Source organism: Bubalus kerabau, chromosome 6, assembly GCF_029407905.1.
Source record: "Bubalus kerabau isolate K-KA32 ecotype Philippines breed swamp buffalo chromosome 6, PCC_UOA_SB_1v2, whole genome shotgun sequence".
Classification (NCBI taxonomy): domain Eukaryota; kingdom Metazoa; phylum Chordata; class Mammalia; order Artiodactyla; family Bovidae; genus Bubalus; species Bubalus kerabau.
Genome location: NC_073629.1, coordinates 1,446,809 through 1,470,220, shown reverse-complemented (window position 1 = coordinate 1,470,220; position 23,412 = coordinate 1,446,809). Strand labels below are relative to the sequence as shown.

At 42.0% G+C, this 23,412-nt stretch overlaps 1 protein-coding gene and 1 long non-coding RNA gene across 2 annotated transcripts in view; one reads left to right on the top strand and one right to left on the bottom strand.

The window, feature by feature from the left end:
• The window catches only part of ADCY10 (adenylate cyclase 10), an 80,180-nt gene extending 57,344 nt beyond the window's left edge, over positions 1-22,836 (bottom strand). The window contains exons 1-11 of the mRNA XM_055587174.1: positions 22,102-22,836; positions 21,315-21,419; positions 18,353-18,391; positions 18,005-18,148; positions 15,812-16,017; positions 13,806-13,902; positions 9,625-9,713; positions 7,005-7,196; positions 3,847-3,965; positions 2,549-2,625; positions 151-340 (exon numbers count right to left, since the gene is read on the bottom strand). Coding sequence (XP_055443149.1) covers positions 151-340; positions 2,549-2,625; positions 3,847-3,965; positions 7,005-7,196; positions 9,625-9,713; positions 13,806-13,902; positions 15,812-16,017; positions 18,005-18,148; positions 18,353-18,391; positions 21,315-21,419; positions 22,102-22,252 — 1,409 coding nt within the window. The 5' untranslated portion in view covers positions 22,253-22,836. The remainder of the gene's footprint in view (positions 1-150; positions 341-2,548; positions 2,626-3,846; positions 3,966-7,004; positions 7,197-9,624; positions 9,714-13,805; positions 13,903-15,811; positions 16,018-18,004; positions 18,149-18,352; positions 18,392-21,314; positions 21,420-22,101) is intronic.
• LOC129656542 (uncharacterized) overlaps positions 1-23,412 on the top strand; it is a 62,706-nt gene that overhangs the window by 14,050 nt on the left and 25,244 nt on the right. The window lies entirely within an intron of this gene.

Sequence of the window (23,412 nt, the reverse complement as noted above, 5' to 3'; positions counted from 1 at the left end):
AATTTGAAATCTGGGTCTTGGCCTGGGAAGGACTAGATTTTAATTTTCTGAAATGGCTTCAAATCTGAAATTGGTGACCTACTATTTTTGCTATCATAATTCTCCCACTTTTTTACAAAAAGTACTGCAAGGTCAATGTCCCACACTCACACTTTCTCATTAAGGCCCAAACACTGATACACTGGTCCAGAATCTGCAACACCTTTCATGACTTTCTTTGGAAGCTCTTTAAAAAAGTAGGCTGGTAGGTTGCTGCCATTGTAGGTGACAGAGTCACAGGTCACGATTCCTGGATAGTACATCATCATTCTGGCAGCTATGTTGACTTTTTGACCAATGACTATAATAGGAAGAAGAGAGAAAGGCAAAGAGCAAGGAGAAAATAGCCACTGAACTCAGTGTAATCCAAGGCATATTGTCCCCAGATGGCATTTTTACCCTTTACTCCATTTGCCTTCACAGATGACACAGCAATCTTACCTTCAACTACCCAGCTTTAGCCAATGGCTTCCCTCATAGCTCAGTCGGTAAAGAATCTGCCTGCAATGTAGATCTGGGTTCGATTTCTAGGTTGGGAAGATCCCCTGGAGAAGGAAATGGCAATCCACTCCAGTATTTTTGCCTAGGAAATCCCATGGACAGGAGCCTGGCTGGCTATAGCCCATGGATATATATAGCATATATATGTAGCATATATCTCGGAGAAGGCAATGGCAACCCACTCCAGTACTCTTGCCTGGAAAATCCCATGGACGGAGGAGCCTGGTAGGCTGCAGTCCATGGGGTCGCTAAGAGTCGGACACGACCGAGCGACTTCACTTTCACTTTTCACTTTCATGCATTGGAGAAGGTAATGGCAAACCTACTCCAGCGTTCTTGCCTGGAGAATCCCAGGGACAGCGGAGCCTGGTGGACTGCTGTCTCTGGGGTCACACAGAGTCGGACACGACTGAAGTGACTTAGCAGCAGCATATATCCAACGGCTATAAGCGTTGGATAACATAACTTAGCGACTAAACCACATTTTAGAATATACCAGGAGTTAACTAGTCATCTGAGAGGCTAAGGGGATGATCTGCTCAAGGATTAGAAGGGCCTTGAATATGGAGAGGATTCTCTTAAGTGGGATGGTGAGCAGGGCCTGAGGGCTCTCAAATGAGGTATAGTTGGTCTGCTATTTAAGATAGACATATGTAAGCTTGGACATGGACCACTGACCTCCAAAGGAGGCACAAAATTAGGTCTGTATGTTTCTGTGCATGAGCCTTCATTTGATTTTGTAAGAGTAAGTAAATAGGGCTGGAAGGGGTGTGAATTGTAGGATTCATTTAGGGGATATTTCAAGAGGTAATACACTGCAGTTGACAGATTCTGCAACCAGGCTATGCAGGTTTGGATCTAAGCTCTACCTCTACTATGAGTAAATTACTTAGGCAAAATACTTAAACTCTTCCATGCCTTAGTTTTCTAATCTGTAAAGTGGGGTTGATAACAGTACTTCTCTCAGAGGGTAGTTTATGGAGATTAATGAATTAATACACATAAAGAACTTTGTGAAGTGCTGGGCTGCTAGTAAGCCCTCAATTAATACTACTACTAATTAGGTATTAAATGTTGTACTTTGAGATAAACTTGAATACTCCCGATTAAGATATTCATTTTTTAAAACCAGTTTATTATGGGGAAATTTGACCATACAATAAAGCATGGTATCATGAGTCTATATATCTATTACCCAGGCCCCCAAACCATTAACCATCCACTCTCCACCTTGTATTATTTTGAAGAAAATCTCAGAGTTGTATTACTTCAGACATAATTGTTTCAGTATTTTATATATATGCAGTATTTTAAATGTATTATTTCTGAGCATTTAAAACCCTAATAGGATTGAACAGGAAAGAGCAGTGAAATCTTGAGATAACACCTACTTACTTTTGAGATTAGTGCTATTTTTCAGTAATGCCAATATTCATAATTTTAAGAATCAGTCCTCATCTATCCCAGGAATTTAAAGGAATAATCGTTTAATGTTAACAGGAAATTAACATAAAGGCCCATCATTCCCTGAACTTATGGCCTCCCATTTGTGTGTGTGTGCTTAGTCACTCAGTTGTGTCGGACTCTTTTGTGACCCCATGAATTGTAACCTGCAAGGCTCCTCTGCCCATGAGGATTCTCCAGGCAAGAATACTGGAGTGGGTTGCCATGCCCTCCTCCAGGGGATCTTCCCAACCTAAGGATCGAACCCAGGTTTCCCTCATTGCAGGTGGATTCTTTATGATCTGAGCCACCAGGGAAGCATGGCCTACCACGGTTCCCCTCTAAAGACTGCATATTTCTCATACTCAATCATAGACCCAGAAATACACATTTTGTAATCATTGAGGTGTCCAGAAACCAACCGATATGGCTTGGTTTCATCTGGCAGACTGTAAACCTTTGAGCACAGGGTCCATGTCTCGCTAATTTTTTTCCCTCCTCCCACCCAGTTCAATGGCAAGGCACAATGTCTGCTGAAAGATGGACATAAGCTAGTTCAGCACACCTGTATACTCGTGCCTCACAGAGTGTCCAACGATTCCACAGAAGACAATCCCGCTGGTCACGCCAATGGAAACAGTGCTGCCTCCGGGGAGAAAGAGAAAGAGAGTTGTGGGAAAGAGACAAAGACAATGAACACAGTGAAGGCCGGGAGGGCGGGGACATGGTGATGAATGGGGTGGGGGAGGGGTAGGAAAGAGTTTTCAAAAAAGAACACTCTTCCCTTTGTAGTTAGGTTAGGGCCATTGTACATGGCCTGGAGGCATAAAGGAAGGGCAGTTTGAGATAGAGAACTAAGTTCTTAGAAGTAATAACTCAGTTCACTTTTCTGCTACTTTTAAGTATTCATCTGAGCTATTTTTCTGGAAAATAATCTCATCACCCCAATGCACTTTCAATGTAGAATGATTGTGGTTGTAAAAAAAAAAAAATAATAATAACTATCTTTTGTGATTACTAGCAAGAACTAAGTCATTTTTTCAAAAGGAAATAACTATGTGGCATCAAAAACTAACTTTTCTAATGCATGAAGATGGTTGCATATACAGATGACTAGAGGCTGAGAAGATGGAATACTTAGGGCAAAGGCTGGTACCTGTTGGAGTAGACCAGAGTGGGCCACAAGTCAAGATTATTGGGGTACACAGGGGGAGCCTGAGGGCACTGGGCTCTTGGACAGCCAGGGTCAAAAATGTAAACATTATCTTAACAATTTGACTTAGTGGATCATCTTGAGACCAGATCAGTGGTGGTGGTTTAGTCACTAAGTCATGTCCGACTCTTGCAACCCCATGGACTGTAGCCTGCCAGGCTCCTCTACCCATGGGATTCTTCAGGCTAGAATACTGGAGTGGGTTGCCATTTCCTTCTCCAGGGGATCTTCCCAATCCAGGAATCAAACCTGGGTCTCCTGCATTGCAGGCAGATTCTTTACTGACTGAGCTATGAGGAAGCCCTAGTACTTCCTTTATCTCCTAGTTATTAAAAATCATCTCAGGTCTCCAACATAGTTTGGAGTATGACCTCTCCCAGGAAGTAAGCCAGAAGTATAGAGAGACAATCCAGTTAGACCCTCTCTGGTACATTTGAATTTGTTAGGCGTATCCTTTCTCTACCTGGCCTTGACCATCCCCCCGTCTGACCGCATCAGGGCTGGGTTTGCTCACCCTACCTGTACATTCAGTAAATAATGAATGTAGACAGAAAGACAGTCTCCCGCCTTCCTCTTCCCTGACCCTTGTCCTGTCTCCCCATATCCTACAACAGAGTCAGGAATCAGAGGGAATCAGGGTCAACACCTACCGGATTTTGTGGACCTGAGAGCAGAAGTCAAATATATCCACAGCACTCTCCAAGGCATGAGTGATTTCATCAGGTGCCTTTTCCCCAGGAAAACCAAAGACACAGAGAAAAGAGCAGCCCTGTGAGGGAGAAAGGCAGCAAACACAACTGGTGGACCGTTAGTTTTAAGCTGGACCATTTAGATGGCCCAGTGGAGGACGGGCAGCAATTTTCACTCTCTGAAACAAATTTCATCAAATATATACCTATTTCAATGTCTTCCCTGGTGGCTCAGACGGTAAAGCGTCTGCCTACAATGTGGGAGACCTGGGTTCGATCCCTGGGTCTGGAAGATCCCATAGAGAAGGAAATGGCAACCCACTCCAGTACTCTTGCCTGGAAAATCCAATGGACAGAGGAGCCTGGTAGGAGCTCCATGGGGTTGCAGAGAGTCGGACATGACTGAGCGACTTCACTTTCACTTTCAAACATTATATAACTTCTCCTGCATCATCAACAGTAGGGTTAGAACCTGAGAGTGTACCCTCCTGTCTACTCTCTACTGTAGCCAAGGTCTTGGGTTGCAAAGTCCTAAGTTTAAGTCCAAAAGCAACACAGAGCAAAAGGCACCAGCTCTGGGATCAGAAAATATGTGTTCTCATGCCACTTTCCCAAGTTGTGTATATAGATATATAGAGATATATTGATAAACTTCAGTTTATCAATCTATATACAGGTAAAACTTAGACTTGCTGAGGTTGGTTATGTTACTGAAAAATTAGTATGTTATATTTACATATATACACATGCACCTCATTAACTCTAAAGTTCTCTTCAGATATTGTTATTATTCATTTTTCTTAAGGATAAAGGCTTAAGCTGGGAGTGTTTTTTCTTGGCAAAAGGTTAACTCTTTCAAAGAGACAGTAAACTCTGAAGTTTGGCACTTTCACTATTAGTCCCCTAAAAAATGACTTCAGATGCTGTTTTCTGTAAGAAAATAGTGCATAGTGAATAAAAGTCAGTGGGGTAAAAATTTGAGTCTATGTATGTTATATCCTGATAAAATGCAAAAGAACAATAAAATGCCTCAGTTTCTTCAACCCTCTCCAAAAAGAATCTGACCAAGTACATGCTTAGTCACTAAGTCATGTCTGACTCTTTGCCTGCCAGGGTCCTCTGTCCACAAGATTTTCCAAGCAAGAATACTGGAGTGAGTTGCCATTTCCTCTTCTATGGGAGTTTCCCGACTTGGGGATCAAACCTGCGGTCTCCTGTATCTCCTACTTTGGCAGGCAGACTCTTTACCACTGAACCACCTGGGAAGCCCATCTGACCAAGTGTGCTCAGTCGCGCACTCGTGTCCGACCCTTTGCGACCCCATGGACTGTCGCCCACCAGGCTCCTCTGTCCATGGAATTTTCTAGGCAAGAATACTGGAGTGGGTTGCCATTTCCTTCTCCATTCTGACTGAGAGTCAGATTCTAATTGGCACTAGGTTCTGTTGTGACATGGGTGGAGCAGGAGGTTGGGGGGAGCCCTGAATCCAGGTCTGTGAAGAGACTAGAGGGTAGCCCCTTTGGGGCACTGGTGGGTTTGCTTTGCCTGGAAATTCTGCCTAGTGGCTTGGCAAAATCTCACGCTGCAGTGAGACTAGCAGCTCTCATCTGCTGAGTGCTGACTTGAATTAGGCATCACAACAGGTGCTTCACACACATATTTTTTAAAACTTTCAACAATCATTTTAGGCAAATACTATCCTCATTTAAATAATGTCCCTATTTTTATACAAAATAAATAGGAACAAACTAAGTCTCAGAGAAGTTCAATGACTTGCTAAGGACACACAGCTGGGAACTGTGGGAGCCAGGAACTGTCTCTCCAGAAATTGTCTGGAGTATCTGCAAGACACTAAAAACTGTTCTCTATGCGTCTATGCTCTTTTCTGATGATACTCATGAATGAATATGGAAGAAAGTATCAGACTATACTGGACTGGAGGTCTCCATTGCCTCAGAACTCCCACAGAACAGAGTATTTTTTCATACAAAAATTAATTATTTCTGCCTGGTTCTGTGACAACCTGTGAGAGTTTCTCACCTCTGCAGCCCAGCCCTAGCTTTCTGTCACTACCAATGCTCACTGTATTTTTTTTAATTAGAGAGTGAATGAGTGTGGAGCAGTAATTAAATGCTCTACTCTTACAATACAAAAACACCTGCGACGGTGAAATCAATTCTCATGAGCACTACTATGATAATTTATCACATTATTTTTCTCTGAACAGATGAAGAGCAGATTGAAAACACTGAGAGCTAAAGGTGACACCCCCACCCCATCTCAATTAAGGAACTGAAAGGGGAACTGGAAGTGTACATATGGCAGATGGAGATTATAGGAAATTACAGCTTCTAGGTGGAGAGGGCAATGGCACCCCACTCCAGTACTCTTGCCTGGAAAATCCCATGGACGGAGGAGCCTGGTGAGCTGCAGTCCATGGGGTCACTAGAGTCGGACACGACTGAGCGACTTCACTTTCACTTTTCACTTTCATGCATTGGAGAGGGAAATGGCAACCCACTCTGGTGTTCTTGCCTGGAGAATCCCAGGGACGGGGAAGCCTGGTGGGCTGCCATCTATGGGGTCGCACAGAGTCGGACACGACTGAAGTGACTTAGCAGCAGCAGCAGCAGCAGGGTATGATGGTGACTAGAAGACTGACCTAAAAATCTCTGGGAGACTCATTGCACCCTGGATTCCAGATGTATGTACATATAGTAAAAGCTAGTTGAATACAGTGGTTAAGAGCACAGACCAAGAAGGCACACTACCTGGGTTTGAAAATCCAGTCCACCACTTAATCTTATTTTGTCTCACTATCCTTAGCTTTACCTAAACTCCCTCATCTGTAAAACGGGGACAATAACACAATACCTACCACTTAGAGCAGGCATGTGAAGGAAGAATATATGTAAAAGTGCGGAGAACAATGCCTAGCACACATTGAGCACCACATCTACCATGTAGGCTGTTATTAGACTATAAATAAAGACTGATGGTTCTAGGTTAAACGTGTCTATTCCTTCTCTTTCTCCCCTGTCCATGGACATAAATCCATGGACATAATGCTAATCTTAAATTATTGGTAGGTTTCCACATCTTTAGTGCGGGAAATTTACCTTGTCAAACATGAAGACTTTGTTGATTTGGCCTTGGAAGACCCTCAGGACAGAATTAATGTGCACGCAGGCATCCTGAATAGCTGAGCCTATGACTTCTGCTTTATCTTGGTCCTTAAACATCAGGTTCACGAACATAACTGTCACTGGGCGAAGCTCAGACAAATAGCCCCGAAGCTGCTTGTCATCAATCTGGAATTTAGAGGGAAGCTTTCCTTAACATGTGTCCTTGGCAGTGGATCTTTCCTCCCAATATCATCACCACCACACCCAAAATTATCACTGGGAGGGAACTAGCCTTTTGAGATTCTCTAGGGAAACTGAAGTTATCAAAGTTGGGAGGTAGAACACAGCAGAGCCAGCTTAAAGTCAAAAAAATGGAAATGGAATGAACTATCAAAATCTCTTCCAATAGGAACTTAGAAGCCTGCTCATTTTTGCCCAGCCACCACTCCCTTGCGCCAACTGCTAGCTCCCTCAGCCAATATGAGCCATCACAATAAAAGAACTGCTGTTTCTTTTGGCTCTCCAACAATTTAGGAATAAGAATAGCATGCCGCATAATTCAACCTAATATTTTATAGCAAGGTACTTTTCAGAATATTTCCATATTCCGTCCTCCTTTATCCTCAAATGAAATAAAATTACATTATCGTCATTTTACTAATTGGATAACTGAGGGATGGAGAGATAAGAAAAATTTCCAAGTCATATGGGAAAAGAGTAGCAAACAAAATCCAAATCTATGGACTTCTATTTGTAGCACCCCCTTGCCTCTCTTTGGTGTTGTATTTCATTCAGCTCCCATCTTCACTCTAAGTCTATCCAAAACAGGCACAGGGAAAGGAAAGGTGAGTCTTTCCCAAATTATCCCTGCCTATATCATCAGCCCAAGTACATAACAAAACAATGGGGGAGAAGCATTGCATTTTTTCTCCCCCAGAAAACACAAAAATGTCAGATTCTCCATTGACAATATGAAACACACCTTCTGGATGAAAAAGAAAATTGTGTATAGGGAATCTTGGAATCATGCTTCCTATCTAGCTGAGGTTTCATGTACTTTTCATAAAAGATGATTTAATAATTTCTCACTAGGCAACATGATCATTTTCTTTGATTTTTCAAATGAATTTAAGTAATAAATATTAAATACATAATACTAAACATGTTAAAGAAATTAAATTATTCCATCAGACCATGTATTCTGAGTTTTGGTTTGAAAAATTCAACCACATCTTTGTTTGTTAAGTGCAAGCACATACCTTGGTAAAGCTGTAAAACATTTGTCTTTTGCCTCCTTTCAGCTCCCTAGCTATTGTTGCTTAGTCTATGTTTGTCATTCCTACTCACAATTTTCAGTGACTCACAGAACCTCTCTTATATCCCTTTCCTGTAGACCTTGCTCTCAACTAGTAGCAGCTGAAGAAGCATAATATTATCTCTTAGAGGGAGGGAGGGGAAGAGTGGGATGGCTCTCTTGAGCTTCAAAAATCTTAAAGAAGCCAACAATTGTAGACACTAGAGGGAGTGTCTGGAAAATCTCATGAGTGGGAAGCCTGGTAGGCTGCAGTCCATGGGATCGCTAAGAGTCGGACACGTCTGAGCAACTTCACTTTTAGTTTTCACTTTCATGCATTGGAGAAGGAAATGGCAAGCCACTCCAGTGTTCTTGCCTGGAGAATCCCAGGGACGGGGGAGCCTGCTGGGCTGCCGTCTATGGGGTCGCACAGAGGTGGACACGACTGAAGTGACTTAGCAGCAGCAGCAGCAGAGGGAGTGTTTCTCAATTGAATGAAAGGTACGGTGGGCCTTCTGACAGCTCTTCAACCCACACTGTGAAGGCAGCTGCCCACAGATCAGGCTTGTCCCACAAATATTTCCTTTAGGACATAACTGCATTTTGACAGGATTAAGAATTAAAATAGGCATTGTATTAGAGAGGCTGTATACGGCCTCTGAAAGAAATGTAGGGTTCAGAGAGAACAGGGTTCAAATCCTAACGACATTTCTTTATAATCTCAGTAAAGTTCATGGTATCATTCTGTCTCTGTTTTCTCATATATAAGGGATAAATACATCTTCCAAGGATTGTGAAGAATACATACATGGAAGAATAGAGTGTCTGGCATATAGTGAGTGCTGAGAAATAGTTATAATTTGAACAGTTAATGCATTTGAAAGAACCTAGATCCAAGCAAATGAAAAGGGAAAACTCTAAGGCTGGAGGTACTTCTGAGGGTTCTAATTATCTGTATTAACTTTCAAAGCTTAAGATACAATTCAAGTGACAAGAGAAACAGTATCATTCACTTGCTATGTGGCATGTAGAAAGGACATGTGACGCGCTCTTTTTCGTGTGTGTGTGACACGCTCGTATACGCTGGAGACACTTTGTTGCCCAGTTGTATAAGGCCAGTTTACCCCTGTTGTCACAGTGTACTTATGAGTAATGCTGCCTTTAATTCTTAAAAACATGCTGATTTGAACACATGGAGAATGTCAGTCCCACCTTTTCTATTCCAATGAAACATTTTACAAGCTGCTGATTTTCTTGATCTTAGCAGCTGTCCAAGATCCCTGACACCCTAAAAGTCAATAAATTAAATTATTAAAATACCTGCTTCAATATGCTTTCCATCACATACTTTTGTAGGGACAACTCCAGTTCAGGATCAGACTCTAGCATGCAAGCAAGCCTCAGGAGGTCTAAGAGGGCAGGAGAGGTAGGATCAGAAAGAGAAGCTTGGCTCTGCAATGTGGGAGGGAGGTGCCTCCCAGTCCCCATTCCCTTGGGCAGTGGTCTTCACCGTTCGGTCAGAAAACTCTGGGCTACTTCATGGCCAAATAGGGCCAAGGGAAAGCCAATGAGACGTTCTCAGAAATTGAGGGGTTCCCAAAATTCAGTTGCATGTAGCTCAAAACCCTGTTCTAAATGTCATCACACTTCAGAACTTAAGGAGACGTTCACCTCTATACTTGAGCTAAAAGTATTGTCACAGGTAATGGGAATAAACAGATGAGGGGATGATAATGGAGGACAATGCTGACACAAAGCAGGGGATGATCGAGTTGAAAGAGCAGCATGAGTAAGATTTAGGAGACTGGCTTCTGATCCCAGGTTTGATACCAACTTGCTGTGTGACTCTGGACAAGTCACTTCACTGCCCTGGTTGACTCTTATTTCCTCATCCAGGAAAAAAAGCACTAGTCTTTCATCATCTCTATGATTATTTTCATTATAATGGTTGATTGTTCCATACTCTATTTGAAGAAATCAAAAAATAATGGAAAGAAATTATGATAGGCTTTCAGCAGGGAATACAATAATGATAATGTGAAAAAGATGAAAAATAACAGTGGAGTCCGAAAAGGATACAAATTGGGGAGCAAATGTTTGTATTGAATGTATTCAAAACCTAGTATATTTTAAATGCTGTGCTAGGCACTGTGTGGGAATAAAAAGTTCTTAGGGAACTGAGTTTTTCCTGGAGGCACTTACACACATTCAAGTATAATATGTATAGAAAAGTTAAATACAAAAAAGACCAAATGGGCTAATAGATTATAAAGACCAGAGACATTCAGAGAAATCAGTGGTCTAGATAAACTGGTTTAATCAAAAAAGGGTTAAAAGGAGAACTAGGAATTTTACTGAATCTTGAATAACTTGTGGCTTTTTACTAGAAGGATCCATGCCCAGCAGATGTAGATTAAAGTCAAGAATGAGCAGAGTATGTTAAAGAATTGGTAAAGACTAAACTGGCATGAGCCCCATGTGAGTATTGGAGATTAATAAGAAATGACGCTGAGCAGACTGTGGAGAGAAGCAAAGAGCTCAGGAAGAGAGCAGGCATTGTAAAGGTCTAGACGATTATGGCAACAAAGGTTATTTGTTGTTCAGTTGCTCAGTTGTATCTGACTATTTGCAGCCCCATGGATTGCAGTATGTCAGGCTTCCCTGTCCTTCACCCTTCTCCTGCCTGCAATCTTGTTCCCAGCATCAGGGTTTTCACATCAGGTGGCCAAAGTACTGGAGCTTCAGTATCAGTCCTCTCAATGGATAGTCAGGGTTGATTCCTTTTGATCTCCTTGTTATCCAAGGGACTCAGGAAGTGAAGAGAAGTCGCTCAGTCATGTCTGACTCTTTGCGACCCCATGGACTGTAGCCCACCAGGCTCCTCTGTCCATGGGATTTTCCAGGCATGAATACTGGAGTGGGTGGCCATTTCCTTCTCCAGGGGATCTTCCCAACACAGGGATCAAACCCAGGTCTCCCGCATTGTAGGCAGACGGTTTACCGTCCAAGCTACCAGGAAAGAGACAAATAATAAGGAATTTGGCCGGTCTTTGCTTCTGATACCAGAACCAAAGATTTAAATCTTTGGAATTTCCCAGATAATGAAACTGTCTCTGTTATTCATGGTGGGTCCTTTGGACCACCCTGAATTTATGCTAATGTGATGACTCAGGATAGGGGTCTATCTGCAAAGACCAAGCATGTGTTAAGAGGGTTGTGGCTTTGAACTAGGTGTGAAGGGCCAACCTTCATGACATCTGAGGAGGGAAAAGGGGCTGGAGATTTAGTTCAATTATAAGCCCAATGGGGCTTCCCTGGTGGTTCAGATGGTAAAGAATCTGTCTGCAATGCAGGAGACCCAAGTTCAATCCCTGGGTCTGGAAGATCCCCTGGGGAAGGGAATGGCTACGCATTCCAGTATTCTTGCCTGGAGAATTCCATGAACAGAGGAACCTGGCAGGCAGTCCATGGGGTCGAAAAGAGACAGACAGGACTGAACATCTAACGCTTTCACTTTTCACTATGAGGCCAGTTTTTCATAGTACATGCCTACTTAATAAACCACCAATAAAATATGTGAACCTCAGCTTCCCTGGCTGGTAAATACTTTGATGTGCAAGGAGTGTGATGTGTCCTGACAATCAAGAAGCTTCATATTTGGAACTCTCCCAGACCTCATCCTATGTGTTCAGAGACCAGTACAATACTGGTCCTCATTTGCATTCTTTACAATAAAACCATAATTATAAGAATAGTACTTTCCTGAGTTCTGTGAGTTATTATAGTGAATTATTGAACTTGAGAGCATTGTGAGAACCCTTGGATTTGTAGCCAGTTGGTCAGAAGTGCAGGTGACTTACTAATCTCAGAGCTTGTAGCTGGTGATAAGAGAAGTCTTACGGAAGACTCCACCTCTCTGTGCTAACTCCAGGTAGTTAGCAACAGAATTGTACTGTGGTATTGCAGAGCCCCAAATAAGTTATTGAAGGCATGATTAAGATCTAGGAGATGGGATGAGGTACAGTTCAAGGAGTAAATCACTAGATTTTCTCCATCCTTGGAGCTTTTGGGTTCTTGGCCTTTCCTGGTCAATTTGCCTGCAGTTCCCCTGAGCACCCCTCTCATCCCATTACCTACTGCAGTTTTGTAAAATTACAGTCTAAATTTGTGATGTTCAAAATATTCAAGACCTACACAAAAATGGTGACAAAGAATGTTTCAAAGATGTTTCTGAAATTTCTAGTCTGGATAAAGGAACAGTTTCAGAGAAAGATAAGTAGAATAGAATGAGACATTGTTGAAATAAATTTCTAGGCCCAAGATAAGTTGTTCCCTATCCAGCATGCCATGTCAGCAAACGAAGACTTAGATTAATTTTTGTGTCCCAGTAAATGCTCCACTTAACCAGAAATGCAATCACCATAGTCAGCCAATCCCTAAATGCCTAGCCAACTCCCAGCCTTCTTCCCCCAAACAGGACTGACTATCTGACCCCAGCCAATCAGACACTTCGTTTGTCTCTTCCTTGTTCTTCCCCAGCCAATCAGATACTTTGTTTGTCTCTTCCTTGTTCTTCACTCTTTGGCCTTTCCTTGTCCTTTACTCTTTACTTCTTGCCTTCCACATCATTTTGCAGGAGGCTGTCTACTTCATGAAGTACTAAAGTTTGTTATCACCAAATTGTCCTGCATTCCTCACACTAGTCCCAGCCCAGCTGCAGTCATAGGGAAATCCAGCATAGATTAATGGTTACACAAAACACGGGTAGAGAAGACCAGACAGTCCAGGACAGATTCCTGGAATCATCAACATTCAAGGAATAGAACAGGAACTGAAAATGGGTAGTTTGAGGGGTAAAAGCAAAACTAGGAAATAATATTCTTGAACTCAAGGAACGAGGAGAAGATAATATCTAGAAAAGAGAGTAAAGCCAATCACCTAGTTATGAGGCCTGAAGAGAGGTCAGCTGGTTTGGTAAGTTGATGGCTATTAACACCTTGACATAAACGGTCCTAGGAGACAGGGGGAAAAGTGGACAGAAGCTACATGTCAGGGACTCAAGACTGACAAATAGGTGAACACATGCTCTCCACCCCCATCTCAAGGTGCATGTAATCAATGCTAATTGGGTGAATAAATAAAAGAGAGGATAGAAGAAGAGGTAGAGACATACAGATTACCCTTGAGAAGTCTGGTGCTGAATGTTAGAAGGGAAAAGTAGGAGTCATAGGTTTTTTTTTTTTCCTTTTATCATGGAGAAGACTTGCAAATGCTTGGAAGATGAGGGGAACGAGTCATTCCCAAGAGAGAGGCCGAGGACCGAAGGAGGGCTTTACTTAGAATAGCTATTGTGGGGATGGGAAGGAGGCCCCCTTTGTATGCTGCAGGACTGTGAGCTGAACTGAAGAAACCAAGCACTTGTAACGGAGCCCTTGGCATTGGTATAAGACCCTACGGACCACTGGTAGAGGCAATGGCTCTTGAGTATAGAGGGTACTTACTTTTGTGGTCACCAGAAGGATAATAATCCATGAAAGCCATACACTTTGTGAAAAATTCATCAAAGTTAAAAGAAGGGGGTGGTTTTAAGAAATTAACCTAAATTAAAAAAAAAAAAAAAGAGAAAGGGAGAAGTTTTTGGTTATTCTGAGGGTTGCCTGGTCCTTTGAATATAATTTCTCAACAGAAAGGGCAGGGTGTTGAATGTCTCAGACATGATAATCAGACACTGGCATACTTAAACAGTGGAGAGCTTTAATTTGCATGTAATTACATTAAAACTATCTCTGATTAGTCATTAAGATCTCAATCTTCAGTATATACACAGCAGGCCATTCCAGGGAACAAACCTGTATACTCTTCCACTCTTATAACTTTCTTCTTTTTTTTCTTATTACTTTACAACATTTTAATTGAAATAATGCTTGGTTAAACTGCATACCATTTCTTTCTTACAAGTGTAAAAGGGCAAAAGGTGCTGATGCCCCAGAAGGTATAGGAACATTAGCAGTAATAAAATTTGCATCAAGATCCTGAACTCCAAGATATGATACATAGAGAATGGCACAACCTTATTTCCTTAATATTTTTGCCTCCAAAAATGGATGACCTTTAGTCCAATAATGAGAAACTATCAGGCAAAACAAAATCGAGGAACATACACCAAAATAACTGATTAATACTCATGTTAAGTGTCAAGGTCATAAAAGACAAGGAAAAACTGTTTTACAGATTGCAGGAGACTAAGTTAAAAATAACAGTGCAGTGTGACATCATGGATAGAATCCTGGAAAACTCACGAAGGACATTAGTGGGAAAACAGGTGAAATCCAAACAAGGCCTTTAATTAGTGAATAGTCATGCGAAGAGTTGACTCTTTGGAAAAGACTCTGATGTTGGGAGGGATTGGGGGCAGGAGGAGAAGGGGACGACAGAGGATGAGATGGCTGGATGGCATCACTGACTCAATGGATGTGAGTCTGAGTGAACTCCGGGAGTTGGTGATGGACAGGGAGGCCTGGTGTGCTGCGATTCATGGGGTCGCAGAGTCAGACATGACTGAGCGAATGAACTGAACTGAAATGATACTCTACCAATGTCAGTTTTCAGGTTTTGACTATTGCACTCTGGTTATGAAGAATGTTAACATATGTGGAAGCTGGCTAATGGATATATGGAAACACTCTATTGTTTCTGAACTTTTCTGTGAGTCTAAATTTAAAAATTAAAAACAAATGTTAAAGATATAAGTAATGATCGAAGAAGATGGGGGAGCAGGGGCATTGCTATCAGCCAGCTAGGTCATGAAGCCATGATGTGTATTACTGGAAGAGTGAGTCGGAGGCTAGGAGGGGAGTAGACTGATGCATAGGGCATGGTGTGGGGTTCTCATCTTTGCCGGCAACTTCATGCATTCACCATCTTTTCTTTCCATCTGCCAAGCAGTCCTGTTCCTGGTTCAGTTAGCAGCAGAGCTCTCTTTCCTTTCTCTAATTGTCTATATCATAGAGACAGTTCTGCTTATAGTCCAGCTTCAACTTAAGTACAGTGTTTTCTGCTAGGCAGGGCTCAGGGAAAATTATTTTCCCTCCATAGTCTTTGCTGTCCCTGCTCGCCTCCAGTTCTCATCCTCTGTGATCACTTGCATTGAGTTAGGAGTGTTGAGGAGAGAACTTAAGGGCCTATGGCAGCCCCCAAAACTATTGTACAACCCTCTGCTCCCAGGGAATAGCCAGGAAATTTTTCATTAAACAAGGGCACTAGTCCCACCAAAGGCCTCCATACCCAAATTCCACATCCTTAGTTACCACAGAAAAGCCTGATCACTTCCTCTTGAACTCACTAGGCTTGGTTCCTCCCAGAGCAGATGTCCTGGGATAATACTTTTCAATCTATCCCAGACTGACCCCATCCAAGTTGCCAGCTTCATAGAACCAGTGGCTTTTCTGACAGGAGGCCCCTGGCATGGACTGGCAGAACTTTAGACAAGTAGCAGCATCACACCTACCTTAACTGCTCTCTGATCTGGAATCCTCTCAATTTCGATCATGCTCCTGTCACAGAGCTGCCAGCAGTTTGGGGATAGAATGACGTCATTCACCTGTGCCATGTTCTGCGCGAGGCGCACGTCATCTACGGCCTGACCAATCACCAAAAAGTAGTTTCGAGTTTCGTCTCCAAAGACCAACATGCTGATGTGGCCAGCAGCCAGTCCTGGCAGGAAGGCAAGCAAGCGTTTGCATGAGAAGTTTTGGCTTAGTCCCCAGCAGCATGGCTTCTTGGACAATCAGAATCTTGAGCATCTCAGAGAAAAGTCTAGTCTCTAAAATTTTGCATAGAAATCAGTGAATGTCTCTTCTGGGCCCAGGTCTTCCCATACACCTTTGCTCCAGAATCTAGAAAATTAGCTACTTATTTTCCACCTTTTTGTGACATTTAGCTCCCTAGATGGCCATATCACTCCTCAAAGTTATCTTATTTTTTCTTCAATTTATTCATACTTCTAACTACTTCTTATTTTTACAGAGGACAATTTTAATGACTTCTGTTTGGGAAAGATTTGCATTTTATCAGAAATGAGGTTCTAGTTAAAAAGTAACAGGGTGAAATTTCAGGCAACAGATAGACAAGAAAAGGTTGGAGAAATGAGCAGGTATTTTGACCATCAAGTGTTCCATCCCAAGACTGTGTCTTCTAGTTGTTTTTAGGTTGGGAGCTGAAGATTTTGGTACCAAAACAACAGAAGACAGAATGTTTTAAAATATGACGTGTAAAAAATGTATGTGTAAATGAGCTGTGATACACAGTTCTTTTAAATTACCATAATTAACATAATCAAAGGTTGTTTTTTATCTTTGCTCTCTGATGTGCTACTTTGTCAAGACTGAATCCCCCTGATATATACATATTGCAGGGGGTCTGTTTTTCCTCTGAAGTACATGGATGCTTAGGCTGGTTAAAAGATACTGGTAGTTCTTCTTTAATAGCCATTAAGTATGCACCTGAAGGGTCCCCATCATTTTTCAAGAACAATAATACATCAAAACTCTCTAGGTGGTAACTTGGAAAGAAATATTTAGTATTACAACAAATTTATTTTTTTTTAACAGAAGATTTAAAAACCTTGGAAAATTTGAATAACCTAAAGCAGGGGTCCTCAACCTCTGGGATCTAAAGCCTGATAATCTGAGGTGGAGCTGATGTAATAATAATAGAAATAAAGTCTACAATAAATGTAATGCAATTGAATCATCCCGAAACCACCATCCCCCCAAGCCAGTCCGTGGAAAAATTGTCTTTCACAAAACCAGTCCCTGGTGCTAAAAATTTTGGGACTGCTGACCTAAAGAAAGCTGAGAGCAGTTAACTGGATAACCCCTGATCCATCTACTTATCACCTCTGATATTCAAGAATTCTAAAGTTTACAGTTAGGTAGACATGAATACCAATAGCACCAGCTGTAACTCATCATTCATACCTATCAGAATTTCATTTCCCACCTGTGAAATAGATCCCACACTGCCTATACCTCAGGACTGTGGTGAAGCAGAAATGACACTGTGTAATGTCTGCAGTACAATATGGAAATACAGGTGATCGTTATTGTATGTGTGAATTTAAGAAGCCCTCTATTAAGTGGAGCTGTGTTGCAGGCTGACCTTTTAAGCTTTTCTTGCACATGATTCTTATGAAGTAGAGGAGGACTAGTCCTAATACGTTGTTGAATCTATGTAATCACAAGCTGCCCCGTACTGTGCTTAATAATAAGCATTGTTGACAGCAGCAAGACCTAATAACAGCAATAGTAATGATAAAGAGTATTTTGTGGAGTGGTTGTGCCAGGTACTATTCTAACCATTCAAATTTACTTTGTGTAAGAGTTATGAGGTGGATATTAGGAGTTCTCTTAACTGGTAAATGAGGAAACCAAAATTCACCTTCAGGTTAGTCAAAGTTCATGACCTGATGGTGGGCCTGAGTCATGATGTTCCACTGTTTTCTCTTTAGAGGGGAGATGCCTCAGGAGTTAGGACCCATATTCAAACTGCTATAGCATCTCTTTCTCAAAGGCTTACATATATGTATCTCTCTCTAATTCCCAGATCAGGGATCAAACCAGTCCTCCCTGCATTGGAGTGCAGTTTCTTAACTACTGGACTGCTAAGAAAGTGTCTTAACTACTGGACAACCAAAGCTTACCTATCTTCACTCGGATATCCAGGCCTTCTTCAGACTCCTGGGTCTCAAACAATGCGTGAATCTCCAGGCTACATTTAATTACCACTGTGATGATGTTTTTCAGCTGCTTTCGCTCCACCTTCCACAGGGCTAGCAGTGCGTCACCTTGAAAAGACAGACACGCTGGGGGCTCCTAACCTGCCCTGGGGTTCCACTCTGTTTTGCATGAAATCCGTACAGAAACTTATTCTTCAAACATTCCTCTACCCAGTCTGCTACCTGCTGCTCTCTCTGAGATGTCTCCTTTGTCAGAGTATAGGAACCTTGGCACTCCTTTCTTACCCCTGCCATCTCAGTAAGCCCCCATACCTGCAAATTTTAGGATGTCTCCTCCAAAAATCAACACTTCTGAGGGAAAAAAAGAAAATAAGGTGAAATTAAACTGTTTTTTTTTTTCTTTCTCTTATTTTATGAAAGTTTCATGTGTACAGCATAACTTGGATTTCTGAAAGCCAATAAAAAGAATCTACCCTTCAACAGTGGGGTAGAAATTAGGTCAAGTTAAGAGCAACTCAGAGATAGGTTTATACTAAAGATGTCTTCTCAGACAAGGCATTTAAACCCAAGGCTCAGACAAGATGAGAACAGTGAGCTGGATTAGGTACCTGCTCTGTTTCTGTGAATGGAAAGTAGAAGTTAGGATTTCTCATGAGGCCTGAGGACAGCTACCCTACTCCCATGATAATGAAATGCTCTTTATTGATCTGTGTGTGTTATGAGTCAGGGCTTGACTGAGGGTGGATGAGTGCACGAATGACAGGACTCCATAAGAATTGAAAAACAGAAAAAACCACAGCTATGGTCAACTTGAATTTTATCACCAACTTGCATTTTGTTTATTTAGGCTTTATGACATAAACAGGTATTTCTCTTCTTATTTTTGCAACATTGAAAATGTGCTAAGTGCAATGCAAAAAGGAACTAGAAAACTGTAGATTTCTGCTTTCAATGAGGATTAAGTGTCATGGCATCTGGTCCCATCATTTCATGGGAAATAGATGAGGAGACAGTGGAAACAGTGTCAGACTTTATTTTTGGGGGCTCCAAAATCACGGCAGATGGTGATTGCAGCCATGAAATTAAAAGATGCTTACTCCTTGGAAGGAAAGTTATGACCAACCTAGATAGCATATTCAAAAGCAGAGACATCACTTTGCCAACAAAGGTCCATCTAGTCAAGGCTATGGTTTTTCCAGTGGTCATGTATGGATGTGAGAGTTGGACTGTGAAGAAAGCTGAGTGCCAAAGAATTGATGCTTTTGACATGTGGTGTTGGAGAAGACTCTTGAGAGACCCTTGGATGGCAAGGAGATCCAACCAGTCCATCCTAAAGGAGATCAGTCCTAGGTGTTCATTGGAAGGACTGATGTTGAAGCTGAAACTCCAATACTTTGGCCACCTGATGCGAAGAGTTGACTCATTGGAAAAGACCCTGATGCTGGGAGGAATTGGGGGCAGGAGGAGAAGGGGACAACAGAGGATGAGATGGCTGGATGGCATCACCAACTCAATGGACATGAGTTTGGGTAAACTCCGGGAGTTGGTGATGGACAGGCAGCCCTGGCGTGCTGCAATTCATGGGGTCGCAAAGAGTCGGACACAACTGAGCGACTGAACTGAACTGAACTGAACTGAACTGTTGTCTGCTGTTATTGTTGTTATTATTTAGTTGCTCAGTCGTGTCCAACTCTTTGTGACCCCATGGACTGCAGCATACCAGGCCACCCTGTCCCTCACAGGGACACTGTGAATTGTCTAGCGTTGTCTAGTGGGTGATATTAAGGTATTACTAGGAAACTCAGACCTTGATAATAGACTAGACCTAGGCCTGGAGAATCCCAGGGACGGGGGAGCCTGGTGGGCTGTCGTCTATGGGGTTGCACAGAGTCGGACACGACTGAAGTGACTTAGCAGCAGCAGCAGCAGCAGCAGGACTTACCTTAAAAGGATAAATCCTTTTCTTCATGCATAGTTCAAATTAATAATGCAAACAAGTGGTAGGCAGAGGTTGAAAAGGAGATCAAACTTTTCAGTCATCAGTAAGTACTTCAGAATCCATTATTAGGACATAAATTACTGACAAGTGGATTATAAATCATTCATCTGTTCATACAATGAAATTAAAAGATGCTTGCTCTTTTGAAGAAAAGCTATGACAAACCTAGATAGCATATTAAAAAGCAGAGACATCACTTCACCAACAAAGGTTCATACAGCTAAAGCTATGGTTTTTCCAATAGTCATGTACCAATGTGAAAGTTGGACCATAAAGAAGGCTGAGTGCTGAAGAATTGATGCTTTCAAATTATGGTGCTGGAGAAGATTCTTCAAAGTCCCTTGGACTGCAAGGAGATCAAACTAGTCAATCGTAAAGAAAATCAACCTTGCATATTCACTGGAGGGACTGATGCTGAAGCTGAAGCTCCAATACTTTGGCCACCTGATGCAAAGACTTGACTCTTTGGAAAAGATCCTAATGCTGGCAAAGATTGAAGGCAGGAGGAGAAGCAGGTAACAGAAGATGAGACAGTTGAATGGCAAGACAAACTCAATGGACATGAGTTTGAGCAAATTCCAGGAGATAGTGAAGGACAGGAAAGCCTGATGTGCTGCAGTCCATGAGGTCACAAAGAGTCTGATACAACTTAGTGACTGAACAACAACAACATTTATAACATATCCTCTTAATGACTGTGTTTGAGTTATACTGATGCTAGCTTTTTGGAGTTATTGAACATAACTAAAAGTATTACTGCTAAGTCTCTTCAGTTGTGTCTGACTCTGCGTGACCCCATAGACAGCAGCCCACCAGGCTCCCCTGTCCCTGGGATTCTCCAGGCAAGAACACTGGAGTGGGTTGCCAGTTCCTTCTCCAATGCATGAAAGTGATAAGTGAAGTCGCTCAGTCGCTCAGTCGTGTCCGACTCTTAACGACCCCATGGACTGCAGCCCACCAGGCTCCTCTGTCCGTGGGATTTTCCAGGCAAGAGTACTGGAGTGGGGTGCCATCGTCTTCTCCAAAAGTATTACTACTACACTTCTTTTCAAAGTAATCTCTAATTAATCTTGTAACTAATACAAAACTAATCCCTCAGTCTGTGTTAGTGAGATTTGATTACATTCCTTCACTTGTACTGTATTATATTTCAAAAAAGACTGGTTTCATACACATTTCATGGAGACAATGAAGAGTACTAAGCAACAGTACTCTCTCAGGTTGTAACCACCAAATACAGAAAACAATGAATATGCTTAAGTGAGAAACACTTACTCTCCACTATTGCACTTATGTAGTGGTTGAGGATTTCCACCAGCTGCTCAGCTCCTCGGTCCATGTACATGGCTGTGCTGAACTTCTCAGTCATTGCAGTAAAACCTGAAACAATTGTGCAGCTTGTTTCCTTGGGTGCTTGGAGGAACCAAACAGTGTCAGGAGAAGAGGACCACACTCGCTAGCAATGGGCCTCAGCTTTTAAGAACTGGCAGTGTTTCTTTTAAACGATCTTTGTGGCAGGCCAAGTGTCAGATAGTGGGTCTCCTCTATCTATATTTATTATCTTAGGGGTCAAGGAAAGGCACCAGATAACTCTTCCCTCCCAACTTGAACAGGGGTGACTTCAGTTTTAACTGGGTATAGAACTTCCATTTCATGATAATGAAAACACATAAAGTTCTATGACTTCTGAAGAGATGGTAAGTTTCCTCTTAAGCTGTAAATAACATTGGAGAGATCATTTCCAGAGGTCAATTTTGCCTGGGATGGTGTAGGCCTTGGAGGCTGAGTCAGTGAAGTTGGAACAGGGACACTGGAGCCTGAAGTACCAGGCCCAGGACTTAGGCATCTTAAAGATTTGCCCATCACTGGACATGCCAGGCAAAGGAAGATGAGAGGGAGCCAGGTCCATAAGCCAGGTCCTCCCTCCTGTCTTCTCAGTGGGAATATTTGCAATAACAGCACAAAAACTCGGAAACAGCACCCCTACTCTGCAGTCAAGCACTGTTTGTGATTTCATGCAAACCTATTGTTCACCCACATTAAACATCCCTTTTGTGCTTGCCTGAAATATCGACAAACATCAAGACTCCATCAAAATTATCCACAGAAGGTCTCTCTGGAGAGAAATCTCCATAGACAATGAGGTCCGGTAAATGAGCTGCTATTTTGACGATGGCCCGGTCCTGTGATTCAAGTTCTCTTCGAGTGTTCATGTTCAAGGCAAATATTCAGGACTATATGATCACCACGAACAGTCCTGAATGGACCTTCTAGAAAACAAAGCTGAGATTGGAGACAATCTGACTTATATTCATTCACTCACTTTCCTATTTCTTTTTCCCCATCTGCTCTAACCTGCAAAATGCTCATTTAAGCGGTTGATGTGATAAGGACTGAGTTGTTGACCATGCATTTGCATGAAAGGGTGAGCCCTTGGGGTGCAAGCGCTGTGGCAGAGGGCCCAGTAGCACGAGTGCTTTGGTCCAGGCCCTTTTCCCTTCTGTCCTTATGTTCCCTCTTTCCTTCCCCCTTCCCTTTTGGTCTCTTATTTTTTCTTTCTCTTTTTTGAAAACTAAAACAGAAAGCATAAACAGGAGTTTATGTGTGTGAATATTTATAGAAAAGTGAAAGTGAAAGTCGCTCAGTCATGTTCGGCTCTTCGTGACCCCGTGGACTATACAGTCTATGAAATTCTCCAGGCCAGAAAACTGGAGTGGGTAGCCATTCGTTCCCTTCTCCAGGGGATCTTCCCAATGCAGGGATCAAACCCAGGTATCCCTCATTGCAGCCAGATTCTTTACCAGCTGAGTCACCAGGGAAGCCCAATTTATAGAAAGGTAAATAGCAAAGCAGAGGGTCATATATAAGCAAGAGATGAAGTATTTTAAGGTATAGGTATAAAGAAATAGAGAAAAAGAATTAAAAGGGGTGTGTGTATGTGTGAATATAAGACTTTTAAACCATAAATGGAAGGAAATGTGGAAATGTTGATTTGTTACCTAGTTAGTTCTGAGAAAACTAGGATTCCCTAAGGCATTTCTTTGACTGCTGGGGTTAATGAAATGTTCACACCTGAATGCTGTGAAAATCATGCTGAACCACCCTGAACAGAAATAGCATACCCAGTATTTTCAGAGCAATTCAAGTTCCTGGAATAAATGATACAGATAGTGAGGGAGTTTAAAAAAAAAAGAGGGACTGATAACAACATGAAGGAAGTTGTTAGTAATTTCAACCAGATGTAAATCATGTTGGGGTACATAAGAGTATTAGAAAAATTGAGACAGTTTACATATACCTTAGACTTAAGCAAAGCATTTTTTTAAAATCAAGAAAAACATTAGTATATTGGCATATTTTACAAAAAAAACCC